This window comes from Kryptolebias marmoratus, linkage group LG5, assembly GCF_001649575.2.
Source record: "Kryptolebias marmoratus isolate JLee-2015 linkage group LG5, ASM164957v2, whole genome shotgun sequence".
In the NCBI taxonomy this organism is placed as follows: Eukaryota; Metazoa; Chordata; class Actinopteri; order Cyprinodontiformes; family Rivulidae; genus Kryptolebias; species Kryptolebias marmoratus.
This window is the reverse complement of record NC_051434.1, coordinates 5914787-5933989: the sequence shown is the minus strand read 5'-3', so window position 1 is coordinate 5933989 and position 19203 is coordinate 5914787. Positions and strand designations below refer to the sequence as shown.

Here is a 19203-nt window from a genome sequence, read left to right as displayed (position 1 = left end):
CGGCGGGGGGACGGGAGGGGGTGGGAGGGGGTTATTTATTTATTTTAAAGTGTTTGCAGCTTCAGGTGAGCCTCCGGAGCGTCTTCCAGCCACCGTCCACCGTCCTCACAGGATCCGTGTCCGCGCGCTCACCCGTAGCGTGGCCCAGAGGCTCGTTTCCGACGCACGTGCAGAGCGCCGGCGCTGCCTTCCACCTCCGTTTGATTGGATTTATGACTGCGGCAGTCCCTTACCAATTTCTAAAGATTGCCTCAGAGCTAATCTTTCTCACCAGACTCCCACTGGGGATGGGGGAGGGTGGGGGAGGAGGCCGGTCCTAAATTGGAACAAATTTATATTTACTGGCACCGTGTACATTTCCTGCTAATACGATCCATCCACTGTGTGCTTCAAATGACTCTGCTGCTGAATCAGAAGCTCCGCTGCTCCGTTTGACATTTTCCTTTGCTTTTACCCCATTTTTCTCCCCCCGTCTTATTTAAATGTTAACTCAGTTCCCCCTGGAGACCCGGTCCAGCGCTGACCAGCCAATAACCGAGCTTGCGGTGTTTGTCTGCGGCTGAGGGTTGTTGATTTTGGCCCCCGGCGCTCATGCCATTTATCATCCTGGAGAATTCAGGTGCCCACCTGACAGCTGCTCGCCATTGGCCGCCTGAAACAGGAAGTGGAATCAATGACTCGAGCGGGGTGACCTCATTGCAGCCTAATTAGCAGCAGACCTGGTTAATGAACAGCTGGGCTGAGCGCACACGTCAGCGCCTCCATCTTTTTCCCATCCAGCTGTCGTTTTCGTCTTTAGGTGTTTAGCTGCCCCCCCCCGTTCTTCTTTATCTGCTCAGCATCGTCAGTTTCTCAATTTCCTCCTTTCTCCCCGTCACCCGTTTCAAACTCCTCCAGTTTTCCTTTTAGACTTTTATATTTTGTTTCCCCGTGTTGTCATTTCCTGCCGTGAACCGTCCTGCTTTCATTTCCCTCTCCTGTTATTTTCTTACATTTTTTTTTTTTTTTTCCACTGCCCTTTTTCCTTCGTCTCACTGAGGCAACCTGAAGAACTTCATTAGCTCATTCTTCTCTGTCAGCCAGGAAACCACATCCATCTTTCTGTAGAGGAGGCAGGGGTTATGACTCACACAGGCACATACATTTATACTGACTCACATGCACCCCCCCTCCATCCATCTTCTCCAACCGTACTCAGCACATTTTATTTTCCTCCCTCCGGCTGCCAGAATCTGCCCACCACCTTTTTTTAAAGATTTGAAACGTCGTTGGGTTTGCTCTCGGATTATTTAATAGAAAATGGCTCTTCCTTCTTCAAGTTTTCTCGAAGAAAAAAGTGTGGTGTAATGTTCCGCACATGTCCGGGTCGTCTCTTCTCCGTCCAAGTTTACGGTTCGGAGCGGAGCTCTTCCTGGAAACTCTGAGGAGTTGAGCTTTTCCAGATTTTCACCTCCTTTTCTTTTCTTTTTCCCCCTCCTCCTCCTCCCTCACATCTCCTCATTGTTTCTTCTCGTCTGTTTCTCATTTTGATTTATCGCCTCACCTCTTTCTTTTCCTCACATTCTTCTGTCAGTTTGACTGCTTGTCCCCCACCGACTCGCTGTTTCTTTTTGCTCTTTCTGTGGGTTCGTCTCGACCCCGGCTCGTTGTTAGATGCACTCGAGCGTTTCTTTAGGTCCCTCAGGTCGTTGTCTAATATAAGCGGAGGACGACCTTGGGTCAAACACCGGAGACAAAAATCATATTAAAGAATTTAGAACCAAATTATCCCACCGTACCGCTTTTATTACCCTCCTAATTAATGTTTGTCTTCATGTCTGGAAACATTTTGGTGTTTTTCTTCCTTTTTTCAGGATCTTCATGTCTTTATTCCAACAAATGCAGTTTTGCGATGCTGTACTTGTTGAATTCGTGTAAACTGGTGTGTGTTTTTCCTGCCCGACTGCGAAAGGCAGAGTGTGTGTGTGTGTGTGTGTGTAAAATATCTCATGAACCAGCAAACAGATTTTAACGAATCGCTCAAAGTAATCATGGAGCGTAAATCTTTACAAATGCTGAGCTAAGATTCGCCATGGAGGTGGAGAGAATCACTTTCGGCGCCAAACATTCACAATGTTCTTGCTTAAAACCTTAAAACCGTTGCTGTCAGCTCTCTGTTAGCAAAATATCTCCTGGACCACAGGACACATCTTAGTGACTCTCTGGGTGTCCGTCTACAACACGTTAACTTTCAGATTCAACACAATTCAAGATGTTTGCCACATCTGACTGCATTTAGCCACGACAAAAATGGTCATAACAAAGTTTATTTTACAGATATTGAGCTAAATTCGGTGTGGTAGTAGCTGAGAGTCATTCCCAATGCATACTCTGAGTGCTGACACATCTCATGAGCTTTCACAATACTGCAGGAGATCGATCAAAACGTCCAAAATGGCTGTAACGCCTTCCTTTTTTGGATAAGATTTTATCGTGCTTTAGTATTTCTGATCAGGTTATTTGACAAAACATCCGTCTCAAACTCAAATCGTTCATTCTTAAAGGTTCATAAATCCCTTCATTTGTAACTGCAGCACACCTCAGTCCTTCCTGCTGCCACCGCGCTGGCCAGCAGGGGGCAGTACGAGAGAACGAAGCGCTGCAGCGGCCTCGTCCGCTCTCAGGCACGTCGCCTTCACCTGGAGTCCCTCGCATATCAGCTTCTCTGTAGCGTCACGCAGGCGAGGTCAAGCACCCGGAGCGTCCAGACGTGAATTAATCCCCTCGCCGTTTCCTGTCTCCCCTCACCGTTTCATGTAAAGGAAAGCAAAGTAAAAATGTATTTGTGTAGCACATTTCAGCAGCAAGGCATTCAAAGTGCTCCACATCATAAAAACATCAGTAAAATCATTACAATCATCACACAGTAGATCATCAGAACATTAGAATCATCGGGCTGATACAGTTGATGATCAGAAGGAGATGATGCGGCAGACGCACGCAGGACGGAGCAGGTTGTTCTAAGAGCAGAAGGCCAGGTTCATCTCAGGTGTTCCCCTGCCGCTGCCCTGCTCGCAGGAAGTAACACAGCCACGCTTTTCTTTCCTCTCCCTTCCAGCAACTGATCCCTTTTGTGGAGGACGACGGCTCCCAGCACGAGGACCGTTCGGGCGCGCACGGCCACCTCGGCGGCGAGGAGAGGAGAGAGATCCTGGAGGTCAACAAGGTATCGTGTTCTTCATCTCTGTGGCGCGTCGCTGTTGGCGTCGTGGGCTGGATTTCCGCTCGGCGCCAACAGTGACGGGAAGAGGCGGGGCGATTACAGCGAGAATAAAGAATTAGGCGTTTCTCAGGAAGTTTGAGGCGATTTCTCTGAGTTGACTTGATTTAGTTTTCGGATAGAGCAGCAAACGAAGAAGCTGCATGTGGAGAACTTTGATCAGAGCTTTTAGAGCTGCAGGGTAATGCGGATAACCTGTAATTGGTATTTTTTTAAAATATATATTTCAAGTATTTTTAACCGTGTGGATGCTGAGTCAGCACTGACCCTCCTCTCCTGTCGGGAGTTTCTTTCATTCTGTGTTTTTTGCAGTGAAATTACTTCATACTTTGTGCTGTTTGAACCATTCATCTAAGAAAACGCTCCGCTCAATCCGGAGTAGGGTGCAAGGTCTTCTAGTTTTTATAACTTTTATACCTTTCAAAAATATTTCGATTTAATTAAAATAAAATCCCCACAAAAAAACATAACTCTCATTAAAATCTGCTCTACTTTTATTTTCTCATGCCATTTTGCTACTTTTAATCTTTTAGGCACCGTTCTACTTTTAGCCTTTTAGCTGCTTTCGGGTTTTCAGCTCCTCTTCTGTTTGGTCAACGAAAACCTGAAGCTGCTGAAAATGGCGTCATTACGTTGGGAAGGTTAACAAAAGCTTTATTTTATGTTTGATGGTAATTTACTGAGGAGGGATTTCATGTATTGGAAGACGGAGACGATGCTGAATAGTTACCAAAGTATTTTGTTGTTTCCCCCTCCGTACATCATATGATCCTCATGATGAAGTCTGAGAACAAGGGAGAGATTCGTGGACTTGGAAACGTTTTGAAGGTTGCGTCTCACCGTCTGTCCATCGGCTGATCGCGAGCTTAACGAAATGAAGCTGGGGGAGAGGAAACATTAAGGAGGAACTGGGTGGTTTGTACGGTGGCCCTGAAGTGCAAACCCCATCAACAAATCACTAAACACAACCGCAAATTATAAAACCACAAGGACATGAACCTGCAGGAGGAGGCAGGTACCAGCCCATTGCTGATTGGACGAGAGTAGTCCTGAGCGTCCTGACTCAGAATATTCTTGGGTAGCTGCAGCTCCAGCTACGTTTAGGTCATGGAAACATTTCAAAACCATTTCAGGCAGAATAAGTTCAGGTTGAAACGCAGACGGCGCCGTAGTCCCACTGTTGTTGCGTTCAGTGATTTGTTGATGCGGTTTGCTCTTCAGGACCACCGTAGGTAAGATTTAATTTTTTCTTTCTCAATTTCCTGTAAGTAAGGCGTTCACGGTTTCCGGCGGCAGCCATCAGACAGACGTGGGGAGCTTTCTGGTGGATTTATTTGCTGTCAGTAAAGCTTTTTCTCAGCCGAGCCGTAACGCTCCGAAGCGCCGTGCGGGGAGCCTTTCTTCAAACTGACATCTCCTGTCAGTCACGTCTGAAATGTCACGAGAGTCGGCTGCAGACAAACAAGGTGAAGATCTTATAATGGCTGACGGGGCCTCTTCTGTATTAATGCAGCTTTTTAAAAGGAGGGAAATGAAAACGTTTAGTTCTTTAGGATGAAACTCGAGTCTCCGTCCTGTTGATTTAGCGGCGTGTTGGATCACCACGACGGCGTCGCTGAAATACAGCGCTTGTTTTGTTTGATAATTGACTGCTTGATTTAAATGTTAACCTGAGGAGCTGAGGATAAATATTAACTTCACAGCTGGGTTATCCACAGCTGAATTACACGCCTGCATCTTTACACAAATCACCAAATCTGAGACGGTTTAAACCAGCGGTTCTCAACCTTAAAATAACAGCAACAAAGGTGTGTGAGCCCATCTGTTGGCTGTTTAAACATCCAAAAATGTTTAAATAAGGACATAATGACAACACAAACAGTCTTAATGTCCATTATACTATCTTTTTAATCAATTTATGGACTTGTGTTTTAAGTTTTTGTAATGATTATGGAGCAAACATGGCATAAAAACAATTTTTTTTATTGTAAGCTGATATCTGGAGATTATCTAAGGACCCCTACTTGGTGTTGAGTGACCCACACTGGGGTCCATTGGTTTAAACCACCGGACATGTTTTTGACTTTTTAAATGATTAAACACAACACGTATACAGCCAAAAAACAAGACATTAAGAAGAACCGTTGGTGGAATTTTTAATTTCTTCAGGCAGTTTCTCATCGTGACATTAATTTTTTTTTTTAAAAAGGGTGATAATTGTATAAAATCCCACGCAAACGATTCTCCCAACCCACACAGGATGATTAAACGGGTCACTCTACTAAAAATCATCACTCTTTTGGAATTTCATGCATCCCGAATCCTTACAAAGATCTCATATTTCCCTTGAAGTCCTTCCACTCAGCTTCGCCTACTTGGCTTGATGACGTAAAGTTAACAACTCTAAGAACTTCTAAAAAAAGAGCATTCATTCTTAAATAAAACCATAAAACCAGTCTGCACAGACACGGTGTTAGCAGAGTTATTTTTATGTTTCATTAAGTGGCCAATATCAGCCGATTCATCAGCTCCTCTTTAATTTGTTTTTGGTACATTTCACCAACAGCAGCCAGGTTTTAATGAAGGTATTGCTGAGATTTGAAGAATATCTCATCAAAGGAAGTCAAATCAGGCCTGATTTTTTTTTTTCTGCAAAGAGAACAAAATGGCGGTTGTTCTGAAGGATGCTGCAGTTGATGGACTGATGATTGCCTGTTGCCCTCAAACCCACCTGCAACCGAAGCTGAATAGTCCTGGTTGGAAATGTCGGCAGGCGATATGCATTCCTTTCATTTAAAGATACATGGAAATGAAATATTAGTGGCAGTAAATGTTCTGAAAGCCTTAAAAAGCTCCACCTTGTTTCAGACTCACACACCTCCACCAAGTGGACCCTGTGAGCGTCTGCTGGTTCAGATACAGTATTTTTGTTTTGCAGCAGCTTATCGTTCATCAGGACAACGTCGGGTCAGATTTAAAACAGACACCGTGGTGTTTTTTTTAAAACTGTGGCCTTCGTTGGTTAAAAAAAAAAACCAAGCGGCGCCGTTCAGTTTGTTCTCAGCACCTCAGAAGTCCGGCCAGAGGCAGATGGTGTGAGTTTTCTAATTATTATTTGCCTTTTTAAAAAATAGCTTTTATAACGATGGAGCTAACGAGCAGACGATCCCGATGAGGTGGCGTGCACGCTTCCTGCATCCGCCTGAGATTTCTTGGTTTCCTTTCTCCTAAATCGGTGTTTAATTTGCTCTTCGAGTATTGAAGACGACAGAAAGCTGAGAGCCGGAACATCACAGAGGACGTGTGAAGGATCTCTGTAGAAGCTTGCTCTCATTTGCTCCTGATTTGATGATCTTAGTCGAGCTCAGGGGGGGCGACGCTTCGAATCAAAGGCCGCGGACAAACAACCTCATCCGTCCCGCCGCGTTCAGAGACACCATCTTTATTGTGTTTAATTTGATTTGACTTCAGCTGTTGTTTCTCTCCTCCTAAAAGCTCATCTGTGTTCCAAATATTTTCACGTATTAATGTTTACGCCAAGAAAAGAGACCCCCCCCCCCTACCTCTTTTCCCTCCTCTGGCCTTGAAATGACTTGAGGTATAAAGCTGCAGCTTCTCCCTCGTTCGGTGACTTCAGATGATGTATAAATATGCAAATCGGACCCTACCCACGTCTCCGCCCTTCGGCAGTTTGCAACAACTGCAGAACTGGCTCCCCTTCACCGCGCAGAAATAAAATAATTACCGGAGCTGCTAAACTCACTGAGCGTTAAGACTTTTTTTTTTCCTGCTTACATAAGAGGCAGCAGCTGCTCTTTCTAACCTCCCCCCCTCCCTCTCGAGTCGTGAGTCGTTTATGGTACGAGATCAGAGCCCAAACCGACCTGTGCTGTCTCCCTGATAAACTGTTATAAGTCTTTATGAGTTGAAACCCTAAAGTCTGTGAAACGATAATGACGCTGTCTTTCCGATCGGACTCTTTAAACGTCTCCAGATTTACTGAATCCACTGCAAACGAACGGCTTCTTCACTTGGTTTGGATTGACGTCTCTCCTGTCGGTCATCGGCTTTTTATTTCCTGGTTAAAGGCAGAACATGTTTTTTTTTTTGTTTGTTTTTTTTTTAGAGCGGCGGTGTCAGATGTCCAGGCCCTCCAGGCTCCGCTTTCCTGGAAGGTTTTAAGGTTTTTCTGCTCTAAGAGAGGAATGCATATCGCCCGCAGAGTTTAAATTCTGATCTTGAAAATAACGTTCTGCTCGATCATGGTGTGAACGATTCTCAGCTGCTACCACATCAAAGTTCAGCTCAGCAGCCTCTTTCTGTGTCGATCAATTAGCTCTGGTGGCCATTTTGAATTGGATTGATTCCAAGAGATTCATTTAAGGCCATCCAGTTGTCCATCAGATATTTTGCTAACACACAAACTGGGGTTGACTCCAACAGTTAAAGCTAAAGATCTCTTAAACACTCTTAGTTTCCACCAGGCTACATTTTAGCTAACTGAACTGCAGCCTTTTTATTAAAGATCTGTGTTGTTGGCAGGGGTGGCCATCTTGAAGAGAGGTGGCGCCCAGTGATTGTTTCATTGAAACTCATCCAGTGCTTCAGGAGATATTATGCTAACACACACACAGGCAAAACCTTTGTCCACCTTTACCTTTCACTGTATTCAATTATTAAATTGGTTCTACTAATAAAGAACACGTCAAATGTTCTATGTCAGAGATTGGTTGGAGGTGTGTGTGTGTGTGTATGTGTATTCAACCCATTGTAAAGCACTATAAAGAACCTAGATAAGGTTAAAAAGTGTCATTTCTCTGAGACTGTGGTGTTTGCAGATTCAGAGTTGATGTTTTGATTTTGCTCCTAATTTCTCCCAACACAAAAATCAGGTCCTGATAAGTTTTAAAAGCTATTTATTTATTTATATTTTTAATCAGAGGAGGACTTTAGTGATTTAATGTCAGGAAGCGATGATGCTTCCTTGTGTTGCTGCAGAGCTCGACCTCAAAAAGGTGAATTTGGCGGTGAGGAAATTAAAAGTTGAATCTCCGGAGGGTCCAGGTGTGTTTACAGGAGGGCTCGGCGTTTCTTTTAGTCCAAAGGTTGGACATGTTGTGAAACAGGAATATAAAGGCCTAAATAAATGTCCCTTTGACTTTCTTCTAAAAGGAAAATATGTTTTTTCTCTTTTACCGCTGAGGCTGCTGGGACTTGATACGAGCGCTCGTGAGCCCTCCTCCTTGATGTTTTGGCATTTGTCATCATAGATTATTTTGAGTCCAGGATTAGGTTTAATCTTTCTCTGGGAAACGGGCCCATCAAGACGACACTAAATCACTACGTGCAAATATCAGCGTCGGGTCAGTGAAGCAAAGCGAAGTAAACAGTCAGCAGACACACACACACACACACGCACAAGCACACACCCCTGCAGCTTCGCACCGGAGTTCTGTGGTTCTGAAAACTGACACATGGCAGAAACTCAGGTAAACCCATCCTGCATTATTTAGCCCCCCNCCCCACACACACACACCTGACAGGGTTTTATTCCTTGTGTACATCCAGTGTTTATGTGCTCAGTGAAGGTGAAAGAAAGGTTTTTGTTTTTCCTTTAGAGACACAGTTCTTTTCGAGCACTTTATCAGTGTGTGTGTGTGTGAGCTGAAGCCGTTGTCTGAGTCCCCTGTGTGTGTGTGTGAGATCGCGCATGCCGAGCTGCAGCGGTAATGGTTCAAGGTCAGAAATGTCAGCAGCAGAGAGGAGGATTGGTTATTTTTGGGAGCTCGGCGCAGCCCCCTTCCGTCTGCTCTTAAATGTTAACACCACGGTAACATCACATCGAGTGACCCCTGAACCCGACCGCACGCGGCCCAGTCCTAAAGAAACGCCATCTTCTTCTTCTTCTTCCCCCACAAATCCAGCCACGCCCACAGAGGAAGCAGCAGAAGCCTGAAACTGGCAGTTTGACTGGCAGAATATAATGCATGAAAAGTGATTTATTTTAAATTTCAGACCTTTGTATTGAAGTGATAAATAACCTTGTTTGTGAAGTGACCTTGTCCCTCTGCAGAGCATTAGTATGTAAATGGTTTCCTGTCAAACGATCCAAGTTTATGGAGACTGAAAGAATATAATATGATGAGGATAAACTCCTTTGGAGTCTTTTATTTTGGAAGAGTTGCACTGCCTTAAACACCGTTTAACAGGTTTCATCCTCTTTATAAACCATAATGATTTATTTTATTAGAGTTAAAACTGAGTTCTGTTTAAGGTGGAATCTCACTGAACTGTGGCTGTCGGGACACTTATTTAGTGGCTCGAAATTGCGAGAAAATGTGCATTTTTGAGTATTTGTCACCAAGCGACCAGAGAGCCGTTTAAGCGTTGCAGTTTTTAAAATTTGTCCTTTTTTTGTATTCATGGCTTGAATGTCATTCTTTGTTGCCCGTCTGTCTTTACGGTCATCATTTAATCTGCTGGATTACAGTTCTGAAATTAAGACAAGTAAATTTGGACCAGTGGTCATCAAATTGAGCATTTTATTGTGTATTTAGCCCTTAAATATATTTTTAAAAAGAAGCTTTTCCTTTAAACTTGAAGGCTTCTTCCTCTTTTCCACCTGTTTATAAAACCGGATTTACTAAGATGAACACATGAATGTCTGTAGTTGAGAACGAACTTCAGCACAAACCGATTAACGGTGTCATTTAAAGGGAAGCAGACATGAACTCTCTCCATCTGACGACATGAACAACATTTACAGATGAGTGATGTCAGCGGACTTTTATAAAATTACCAAGAGCTGCGACACCATCTGATCAGACAAGAACCCAGTAACCCCCAGAGGTAAATGACATGGCTGCAGTTGATATTGTCAATCTAAATAAAATTCAGAAATAATTGAACGATGTGTATATATTGTGCGAGCGTATTGCTTTGGGCGGAGAGGACCTCCTGTTTTTATTACAGTGGATCTCAGGGAGGAGATAAAAAGCCGTTCTGCTGTTTTCCGGGCGCCGACTTGGCAGAAAGTCTCAATCAAACCCTTCCCGATATTCCCGCCGTCTTCTTGTTAGTGCTTCTTCCTTATCTATTTCATTTGCCGGGGTTGGCTGCGGTTTTTTTTTTTCTTGAAAATCGAAGGAAGGAATGATTTGAATTTCCTCCTCTGCTCTCGCCACATTCGTCCTGCCCTCTCAAACCTGTTTGTGATTTCAGGTCTTGTTTGGGGGGCTTTAGTGGGGCTTTTAAAATGCTCTCTGAGCTCCCCCTGCATGTAAACAACCCGTCGTCGCCGTGGTAACTCGTCACCGCAGATTAAACCAGAAGAAGAAGAAGCCTCGAGCGGCGTGGCGACCGTCCGTGGTGGATTTAAAACTAACATGTAGAAAAGTTTAGGAGTCAAAGAACACAATGAAGCAGAAATCCAGATCGTAATGAACAGAACTGAGCTCTAATTAACAATAAATTGATCATTTTTATGCTTAAATGGTGCATCTTTTTAAAAATGTATATAAGCAACAGGCAACACGTGTTGCTGTCAATCAAAAGCTGAGACAGTTATTTTATTTTGAAAATCTGCCTCTTTTTAGCTTTCAGTTTTCTTTCAGTTCTGCCTACTTTGCTGTTTTGGTCTGTGACGTCAAAAGAAATGAGTTTTTTCCTCTGAATTTAGCATCAAAGTGTGTAAAAGGTCTTATTGACACAAGCCTCCAGCTCAGGTTGTTGGCAGGTTTATAGAAAATATTCACCTGTTTGTTCATAGAAGCCGCACCTATTTACTAATGACGCCTCGATGCTTCGGCGGCAGGATCTGTTTTAAAGGTGTTTCTGGACACTTGTGACCCAGTTTTTTGAAAATGGAGGAACGGAAGGCCAGGAGGGTGGAGCTTCAACCTGCTGCGACGAAGACTTTCCTGCCTTCGTACGTTAGTCGCCCGCTGAACGCCGTCAGGAAACTTTTAACATATCTGTCTGCTAACAAACAGCCGGATGTTTGCTTCGGTCAGGCCTTTAAAACAAAAAGCTATCAGCTCATTTTTTTTCCAACACCAGCAGCCATTTTTCTTAAAAAGGTGTTTGGAGATGAAAACATCTTTCTATCTGATCTTTGGAGTTTTTTTCAGTTTAAAAAGTAACTTATTTTAAAGCTCTGTCACTTATAAACCATACATTTGTAGTTTTATTCCTCCCAATTTATCTTCATTTACTCAACAACAAATAGTTAAGCTTATTAGAGACACGCTTTTCCTGAATTGCTTCAGGATATTTTACATATACCTCCATATTTGCAGCATATTTTTTGTTGTGTTGCTGTGATTATGCCCAGGCTGGCCAGCTGCACGACAGCAGTGAGAACAGCGAGCCGCGGGGAGTTAAAGCGGTTAGTCTGATCAGCAGAGTAGAGCTGCAGCGGGACACGGGAAGCAGATGTTTGCGGCCTGGCTACATCTGCTGCAGTCACTCCAGCCAGATAGGATGGTCGTGGATGAGAGGGGGGGAGGATGGGGAGGCGGGTGAGGAGCAAACTGTGAGATATATATATATATATATATATATATATATATATATATATATATATATATATATATATATATATATATATATATATGTATATATATATGTATATATATGTATATATGTATATATATATGTATATATATGTATATGTATATATATGTATATGTATATATATGTATATATAAATAAATAAAAAAGAGTCAAGGAGATAACAGTAGGGACGGGAACTAAATGCCTGAGAAATCTTTCCATGAAAAGCCAGATGGAGTAGAGAATGAAACATTTGTGACAGAGGGAGTCTGGTGAAAGGAAAGCGTGAAGGCAGAGACAGAAATGGACCGTTCATGTGGGAAAAGGCTTTGGAGATGGATGGATGACCGAACAGAGCCGTGTTGTCAGAGGGGGTTGATTTGTGAAGTGGAGGGTAAAGGACAAAGAAAACACTGAAAGGAAAATAACATGCAAGTCAGAAGCAATATCTGAGCTGCGTTTGAGCTGAATGTGTAGCAGCCGTGGAAAATCAGGGTGTTTTTATTTTTTATTTTTTGATGTACAGGAAAAATGGAGCCAGGTGAAAGACTGATGGATCTATAGACACCTGTAGATATTCTGCACTCAGATGTTTCCGTTCAGATACTGTCTCCTGAAGGAAATAATAAAAAAAAAACCCCTGATGAAATTCAGCAGGAGCATGGAAGGTTGGATGCTTTCTGTAACAGATTGCTGACAGTGAGAAGATTGATGCACAAGTGAAAAGATAAGTCCAAGCATGCTGCCAGCTCTCCAGCTGATATGTCAGGCTGGCTCAGCTTCAAATATCTCCTTTAGAAATACTGAAAGTAGATATTATTTTAGAAAAAAAAAAAAAACTGTCTGAATGTGCTCACTGCTGCAAGTAATGAACAGTGATATGTTTCATTTCGTGGCGAAGGCAGAGTAATGGGTTGTCAGTCAAATAAGCTTAACAGTTTGAAAGCCGACGTAAAACTGCGTCTCCCCTCAGCTGCTCCACAGATGCCCTGTGCGCGTCTGTCCACGAATCGGTATGAATCAATTAACCCGCCCGTCCATAATGGAGGCGTTATGTTTGTATCCAGGCAACAGCTGACGTGCAGCAGCTAAAACACCACTTCAGGTAGACTGTTGGTAAATAAAAGGCCCGGCGTTCCTTTAAAGGAATGCACATCACCCTCCACCCCTCATACCGGACTAATATGAGCTTATGAGCCTCGATCAAACACTGAGAAGGACTTTATGCTCAGTCTCGTGCGATATCGGATTTTAGTTCTCGTTGTGGATGACTCCTGGTTTCAGCTCCACGTCTGTGAAATTTACAGACAGTTGATTAGCTGTGGAGACAACCTGGAACTGCGGCACATCCAGAAGCTAATCATTTGTAGACGTGACCACAGGAAGGTGTTTCACGCTGGAGAAACGGGGATCCTCCCTTAAGAAGGCATTATCACAGTGGTGTCCAATCCTGGTCCTGGAGGGGCCACCATCCTGCAGGTTTTAGGTGTTTATCTGCTCTGACACCTGATTTAATGACTGAGTGACAAACAGGCTCCTGCAGAGCTTGAAGACCTGCTGAGGAGCAGAGAAACATTTAAACCTGCAGGACGGTCACCCTCCAGGACCAGGACTGGACACCACTGTGATATCATATAAATATAATTTAATTATAAGCTCACATAATACAACTGGATATGTTTTATTTAATTGTTTACTCGCTCATTTCATTTGCAACCTCAGTTCCACAGCCTTGGTTGTAGATAAAAATCCATTGATTACTTCCAGTGGTTCATGAGATATTTTGCCGACAGACAGACCTCCTAATAGTTAAAATCAAAAGTTGAATGAAGATCTTTCAGTCTGTTAGTGGACAGAATCTGACGGGGATCTGTCTCAGCTACTTCCACACCAAACTGTAAGTTAATATCTGTAAAACGGACCAAGTTATAACCAATTTCTTTAAGGTCAGTTGACAGCCATCTTGAATCGTATCGACTCCAAAAGTTCAATCGGTTGTAGACGTACATCCAGTGATTACTTTCTGCCAGTTTCATTAAAATTAAAGCGATTCAGGAGGTATTTTGGTACAAAGACACAATCACACAGATATGAGCAGAAACATTGTCCATCTTTGTCGGCGGGCGATAACAAAGCTTATGTGCTGTTAATTCGTCTCTTTCTGTGCTGACGGTCTGAAAACCGGGTAGAGATTCATAATTTGAAGACATTTTTTTAAATTTCACGCAGACTTTAGGCCGACTGTTAGCGTAGCTGCTCCAATTTCCTCCCATTCTTCCTACCCGCAGGCCAGAAGGCCGTCCCTCGAGCTGCGAGCAGGTAGACTTAAAGAGCAGCATATGGCGAAGAGGTGGCAGCAGAGGGGTGGCTAGAGGAGGGGCAGATAAATGACTCCTTCATGGAAATGTCTGACTGCTTTATGAGGCATCCTGGTCGTGAGTGATAGCCTCGCTCTCGTTATCTGTCGATTGGGGTAATTGCTGTTTGTCGGCGTCGGGCTGATGGATGGTGATGCAATCTGCCTGGAGTTGGAAGGATGGAGGGGTGAGGCATCGCTCTCATCCTTCTCCACGAGTGTCTTCACCACGAAGCGCGCTGTGCGACAGCATCGGTTTTAATTTAAGCCTGGCCGAAATTGTAGACTCTTCAGTGCCGGCGTGTGTAAACGTGACAGTGTGACGACGTCGTCTTTATTGGCTGCTGCCGGAGGAGGAGGAGGAGGGATAAGGTTTTGTTGTGTTCGCCTGGATTTTAATGAAAGTTTCAGCACATAATCATTGGACGAACACCCACAACTGATTTAACTTGAGGAGTCAACCCGACCCAAGATGGCTGCCACTGCAAAGCAAAGTCTAACTCGGTCCGTTTTACAGATCTTGAGCTAAGCTTGGTAGCATCTGGGTTTAAGGGAGTTTTAGGCTTTTTATGATGCAGTTCATGCGAGGGTAAAGTTTGTTTTAGCTCGTTTTAAAGTCGACCGCGTTCGCATGAATGTTTTGGATTTATTACCCATAATCCATCGGTGCCCGAAGTGTTGCGACTGCTCCGTCTCTGCTCCGCAGACCTCTGGTGTTGAAGGCTGTGACTGTGCATACAAATCCAGCCCTCCGTCCTCCCACCAAACAAAAATTAAATTCTTCGGCACCCAAATGACCCAAAATGGCCGCCCCACATCACCGCTCACACGTCAGACAAGAGAAAGAAAACAAAAGAGATCAGACAAGTAAATTTCTCTTTTCTTCTCTTGTTTTCCCTCCTGAATGCTGATTTGGTGGGAGCGTTGGGTTCTGAGCAGCTTCCGGTCTCGTCAGCTGCGCGGAGCGTATGCCGTCCAAGTCGGAGGGATTCGGCCTCCTCTCTGCCCGCCTGACTGACTGATTGGCTGGCCGGCTCTTTGTCTGGCTGACTGATGGAGGGAGAATGATTCATAGTGGCTCTCTGGACTGCTTGATAATCATTCCATCTGGGGAGTGGGACAGGCTGTCTTGTCACTGGCACATCACTCATCGTTTGTTCCTTTTCTTACATCTCTCCGTCCGTCTATTTGTCCCAGAGGGGTGGGGGGGCTGTAATGCCAGACCTGTGCGTTTTCACCTGCCTCCCCTGCCCCACCCCTGTGCTGCCGCCTGCCATCGCCACTCGCCTCGCGTTTGATTTAATACCAGCCTAAGTGTGAATAAATTCCTGTCACAGCCCATTAAGGAGGCCTTGGAGAGATCTCGCCTGTTATTAATTCTCCACAGCTCCTCTCTCCCCTCTTTTAGTTACTATCTCTCCTGCTCTGCTGCCGCCCCTGCCCACCTCCTCCTCCTCGTTGCACACTGCCTTGCTTTTTTAATACCTTGTTAATTACCGTGCCTGTCCTCTTTATTCAAATGAGAAAAGGAGAAATTAAAAGCAAGAGGTTGTTTATAATTTTCAAACGGAGCAGCCCTCCTCTCCTCTCCTCGGTGCCTGGAATGATTTTCGGCGGTGTTGCCGGTTGGTTTTATCTGAGGAGCAGACGTGGAGTCGGCCGAGGCTCGGCGATAAACAAACCTAGCGGTAATAAGACGTGGAGAGAGGGACGGCACTCGGCTGCTCTCCCGACTCCTCAGTTTCTGCCTCGCCGCTCGTCTTTCCTCCCCATCCTGCGCCGCTGTGATCAGGGTCCAGAATTAGTAGGCTGCTCACAGCAGGTGCTCGTACTTCTGTCTTATTAGCAACCACATATGTGGCCCATTAGGGGCTCTTTGTACGCCAAAAGCTTTTTAATTGTTTTGTTGGGGTCAGAGGGCCACAGGAGCCGCAGAGCTCCTGCAAGAGAGGCAAAAAAAAACAAAATCCAGATCTTTTGGGGCAGAATTTGATTTACTTTTCTCACATTTTATTGCAATTAATGTGAAGTTCAGTTCCAATTATTTCGGCTTTGTGTTAGTTTGTAAGCAATTACAGGTTAAACAAGTGCCTGATTGTGCTGCAGTTTTTAAAGCTGTTGTTTATGTTGAAGGAAAAAAAAGAAATAATTTTGTTCGGGTTGTTTTACGCAGATTTTCCTTTTCGTCTGTGCAGGTCACGTTCAGGTGCTTTTTAGGGTTTGAAATAAGCTTAAACTTTAAACCCAGACCTTTTAAAACGGCTTAAAAATGTGACTGTATTTGTTATAAAATATATATGATTTAAGAGTTTGTTTCTTTTAGATAAAGACAAATTTTTTCATTTAATCGAAGGGATTCATCAACGTTTGATTGCTCATCTGAATACAATCTGTATATTTAATTTGTTATTATTTTAAAAGAAGAATTAAAAAAAAAAGCTGACTTCATCAAAGTCTAATTCCTGCATCACATTTTAAATGAATTCATTCACATTCAAATGATTTTTTTTTATCATATTAGCAGCGGTTATATGCAGGATACTAAATTTATTTAAAGTTAAATGGAACATTTTGGAACTTTGTGTTCACTTATTATTTCCCACCCTTCTGTAGATAATATCAGAAAATATAAAATCTGTATTTTATTACGAATTATCTCCTGCCTGCCACTGAAAAGATAATGTCCGAACCGCGTTTCTGTCTTTTACCAAAATATCTCACAAACCACGGGACTCGTCTCTGGATGTGTCTCTGATTAACTGTTGGATTCAACCTGAATCAAGATGGCTGCCACAGCCAACTTACCTTTAAAAACAATCAGATTTTAATGAAACTCACAGGAAATAATTTATGTTAACTTTTGACTCCATCACAAGAGGTAAAAACTGTGACACTCATTCCTTAGATTGTGGATGTTTTTATGTTTATTTACTGAACTTTTTCAAGCCAGACGTTGTTTTTTGTTCTCATTTTTAGAGAAACATAATTTGTCTTAACTTTATTTTAACTATAAGTGGAAAAACGTGACGTGACTCGAATCTGATCAATATTATTAAATATTATCTTTTTATATTTTCATCTGAATCTGTGCTAATTTGACGTTTTTAACAAAGTGCTCCACATGACTGCTCGGTTTGTTTTGTGATCCACGCGGCGGTTGTTGTTGTTGTTTATAGGCGGCCATTTTAGTTTTGTTTATTGTTAAACCTTTATTTAACCAGATGAGACAAAAACCTCTTTCACAAGGGAGACCTGGCTAAGAAAGGCAACACGTCACGGCGGACAAGACAAAAATAAACAAGAATCATGAAAAAAATATAAGAAATGCAAGTTATTTGACAATGAAGTGGGATAGTTAGAGGAATAACAATTTAAAATAAAGATAAATGACAATTAAAAATTTAAAATGAGCCGTTCTCAATATTTTAAATTTAAATGCTCAGGTCGGATTTCTTAAATCGGTTCTTTATTTAACGCTTAGTGAACGATACAAACACAAGAAAAAGCAGCTTTTGTTGGGTGTGACGTAAAGGATGTTTGACCCAATAAGCCTTTTCTTTCAGACCGTTTTTAATCAGGCGCTGCTGGAGGACCCGTGTTGTGACTGTTCGTTTTTTCTCAGGCGCCGACACAAGCCTTAACATCTGAACGTGGAACAAGCCTCAGCCTCAGTAAACACCAACCTTCAGCTGGATTGAAATTACTTCTCTTTTATCTTTCTGGAAATCTGCACCCCTGGTTTTTTCTTCTTTTTTTAAAAATTTTTTTCCTGCCTTCACTCTTAAAGCGATGGAGGTAATTAGAACCTCTCCTGCTCCTGGAGAGACGAGCCACCGGAGAGCTGATTTAAGCGTACCTGAGTGATTGAACCAATTAAACACACGGCTGAGGCACAAGATGCTTTTGACGTTTTGAAGGACTGTCGTTCGCTCTTTAGGAACATTTAAATCAAAGCTTTTTTTAACCTGATAGGAGTCCTCCACCGCCCGATTAAAACCCTTACAGCCCGATGTTTACTCTGTGTGGAGATGGATGACGGACATCTGAGGGGTACAGAAAACAACCTGGACGCTCGGGCGTCACCTTCCAAACGGCAGCTTTAGTGCATTCATGTTCCTCTAAGCACACGTGTACTTCACGTGCACAGAAGAAGCAAACTACCTGAGGAACACAACAAATCCCACTGAGGTTTTCCCAACAGAAATGAAAATAAGGCTTACTTTTTATGTAAACACCCCCGTGCAAAACGCAAAACTCTCATTTCTATATATTTTCCTTCTTTTCAGTTTTTTTTTACAAATATTGATTAGTTTCTTTAAAACATCTAAGTTTTTCTTATTTTCCATCCACTTGTCCGACCAATTATGTAGAAATATTTTTAGTTTCAGCCCTGAAATATGAATAATTCAAACATAAAGAGGCAGAAATGACTGAGACCGGAGGACTTAGTGTTTAAGACTCTCAGGTGTTTCTTTGATTATTTATTACTCATTACTTGAAATCTAGAGATATTTGTTGTTTAAAAAAGGCTCTTTTTTGTTGTGTGTCAAAAGTTACAAGCGGATGGGTCGGGATCACTTTAATCACATTAGTCTGTTAGTTTTCGGTTCAAAGAGGTTTCACCTGTCAGCCGGGGCTCTTTCCGGGACCCACAGGGAGTTTTCTTGTGCCTGTCGATACGTTTCGAAACCCGCAAATTTGTGATTTGAATTTCAATCCCTGCTCGAGCTCCTGTGGCTCACGTTAAGCACGAATTAACTCTCAGACTGATTGAGTTTTTAGCAGAAGTTTGTGAACTTCCTCTCATTTTTCAGCACAGCTGCGAGGACTACGACTAAAGGGATCACACGCTGATATTTTCCACCCCCTCGGTTATTATTCGAGAGGACCAAATTGCAGAGGAAAGCCCGATCAATAGGGCTACCTGGCAAAGACGCGAGTGCTTAGCTGAGAGCGAGAGGGCGACTCTCCTTGGATACCGAATCGATGGCGACCGTTCTGCAACAGCCGGCTGACACTGCAAGCTTTCCACCTC

The 19203-nt window shown here is 43.2% G+C and overlaps 1 protein-coding gene across 1 annotated transcript in view; it reads left to right on the top strand.

Moving 5' to 3' along the window:
• med30 (mediator complex subunit 30) overlaps positions 1-19203 on the top strand; it is a 30590-nt gene that overhangs the window by 3208 nt on the left and 8179 nt on the right. The window contains exon 4 of the mRNA XM_017429617.3: positions 3098-3205. Coding sequence (XP_017285106.1) covers positions 3098-3205 — 108 coding nt within the window. The remainder of the gene's footprint in view (positions 1-3097; positions 3206-19203) is intronic.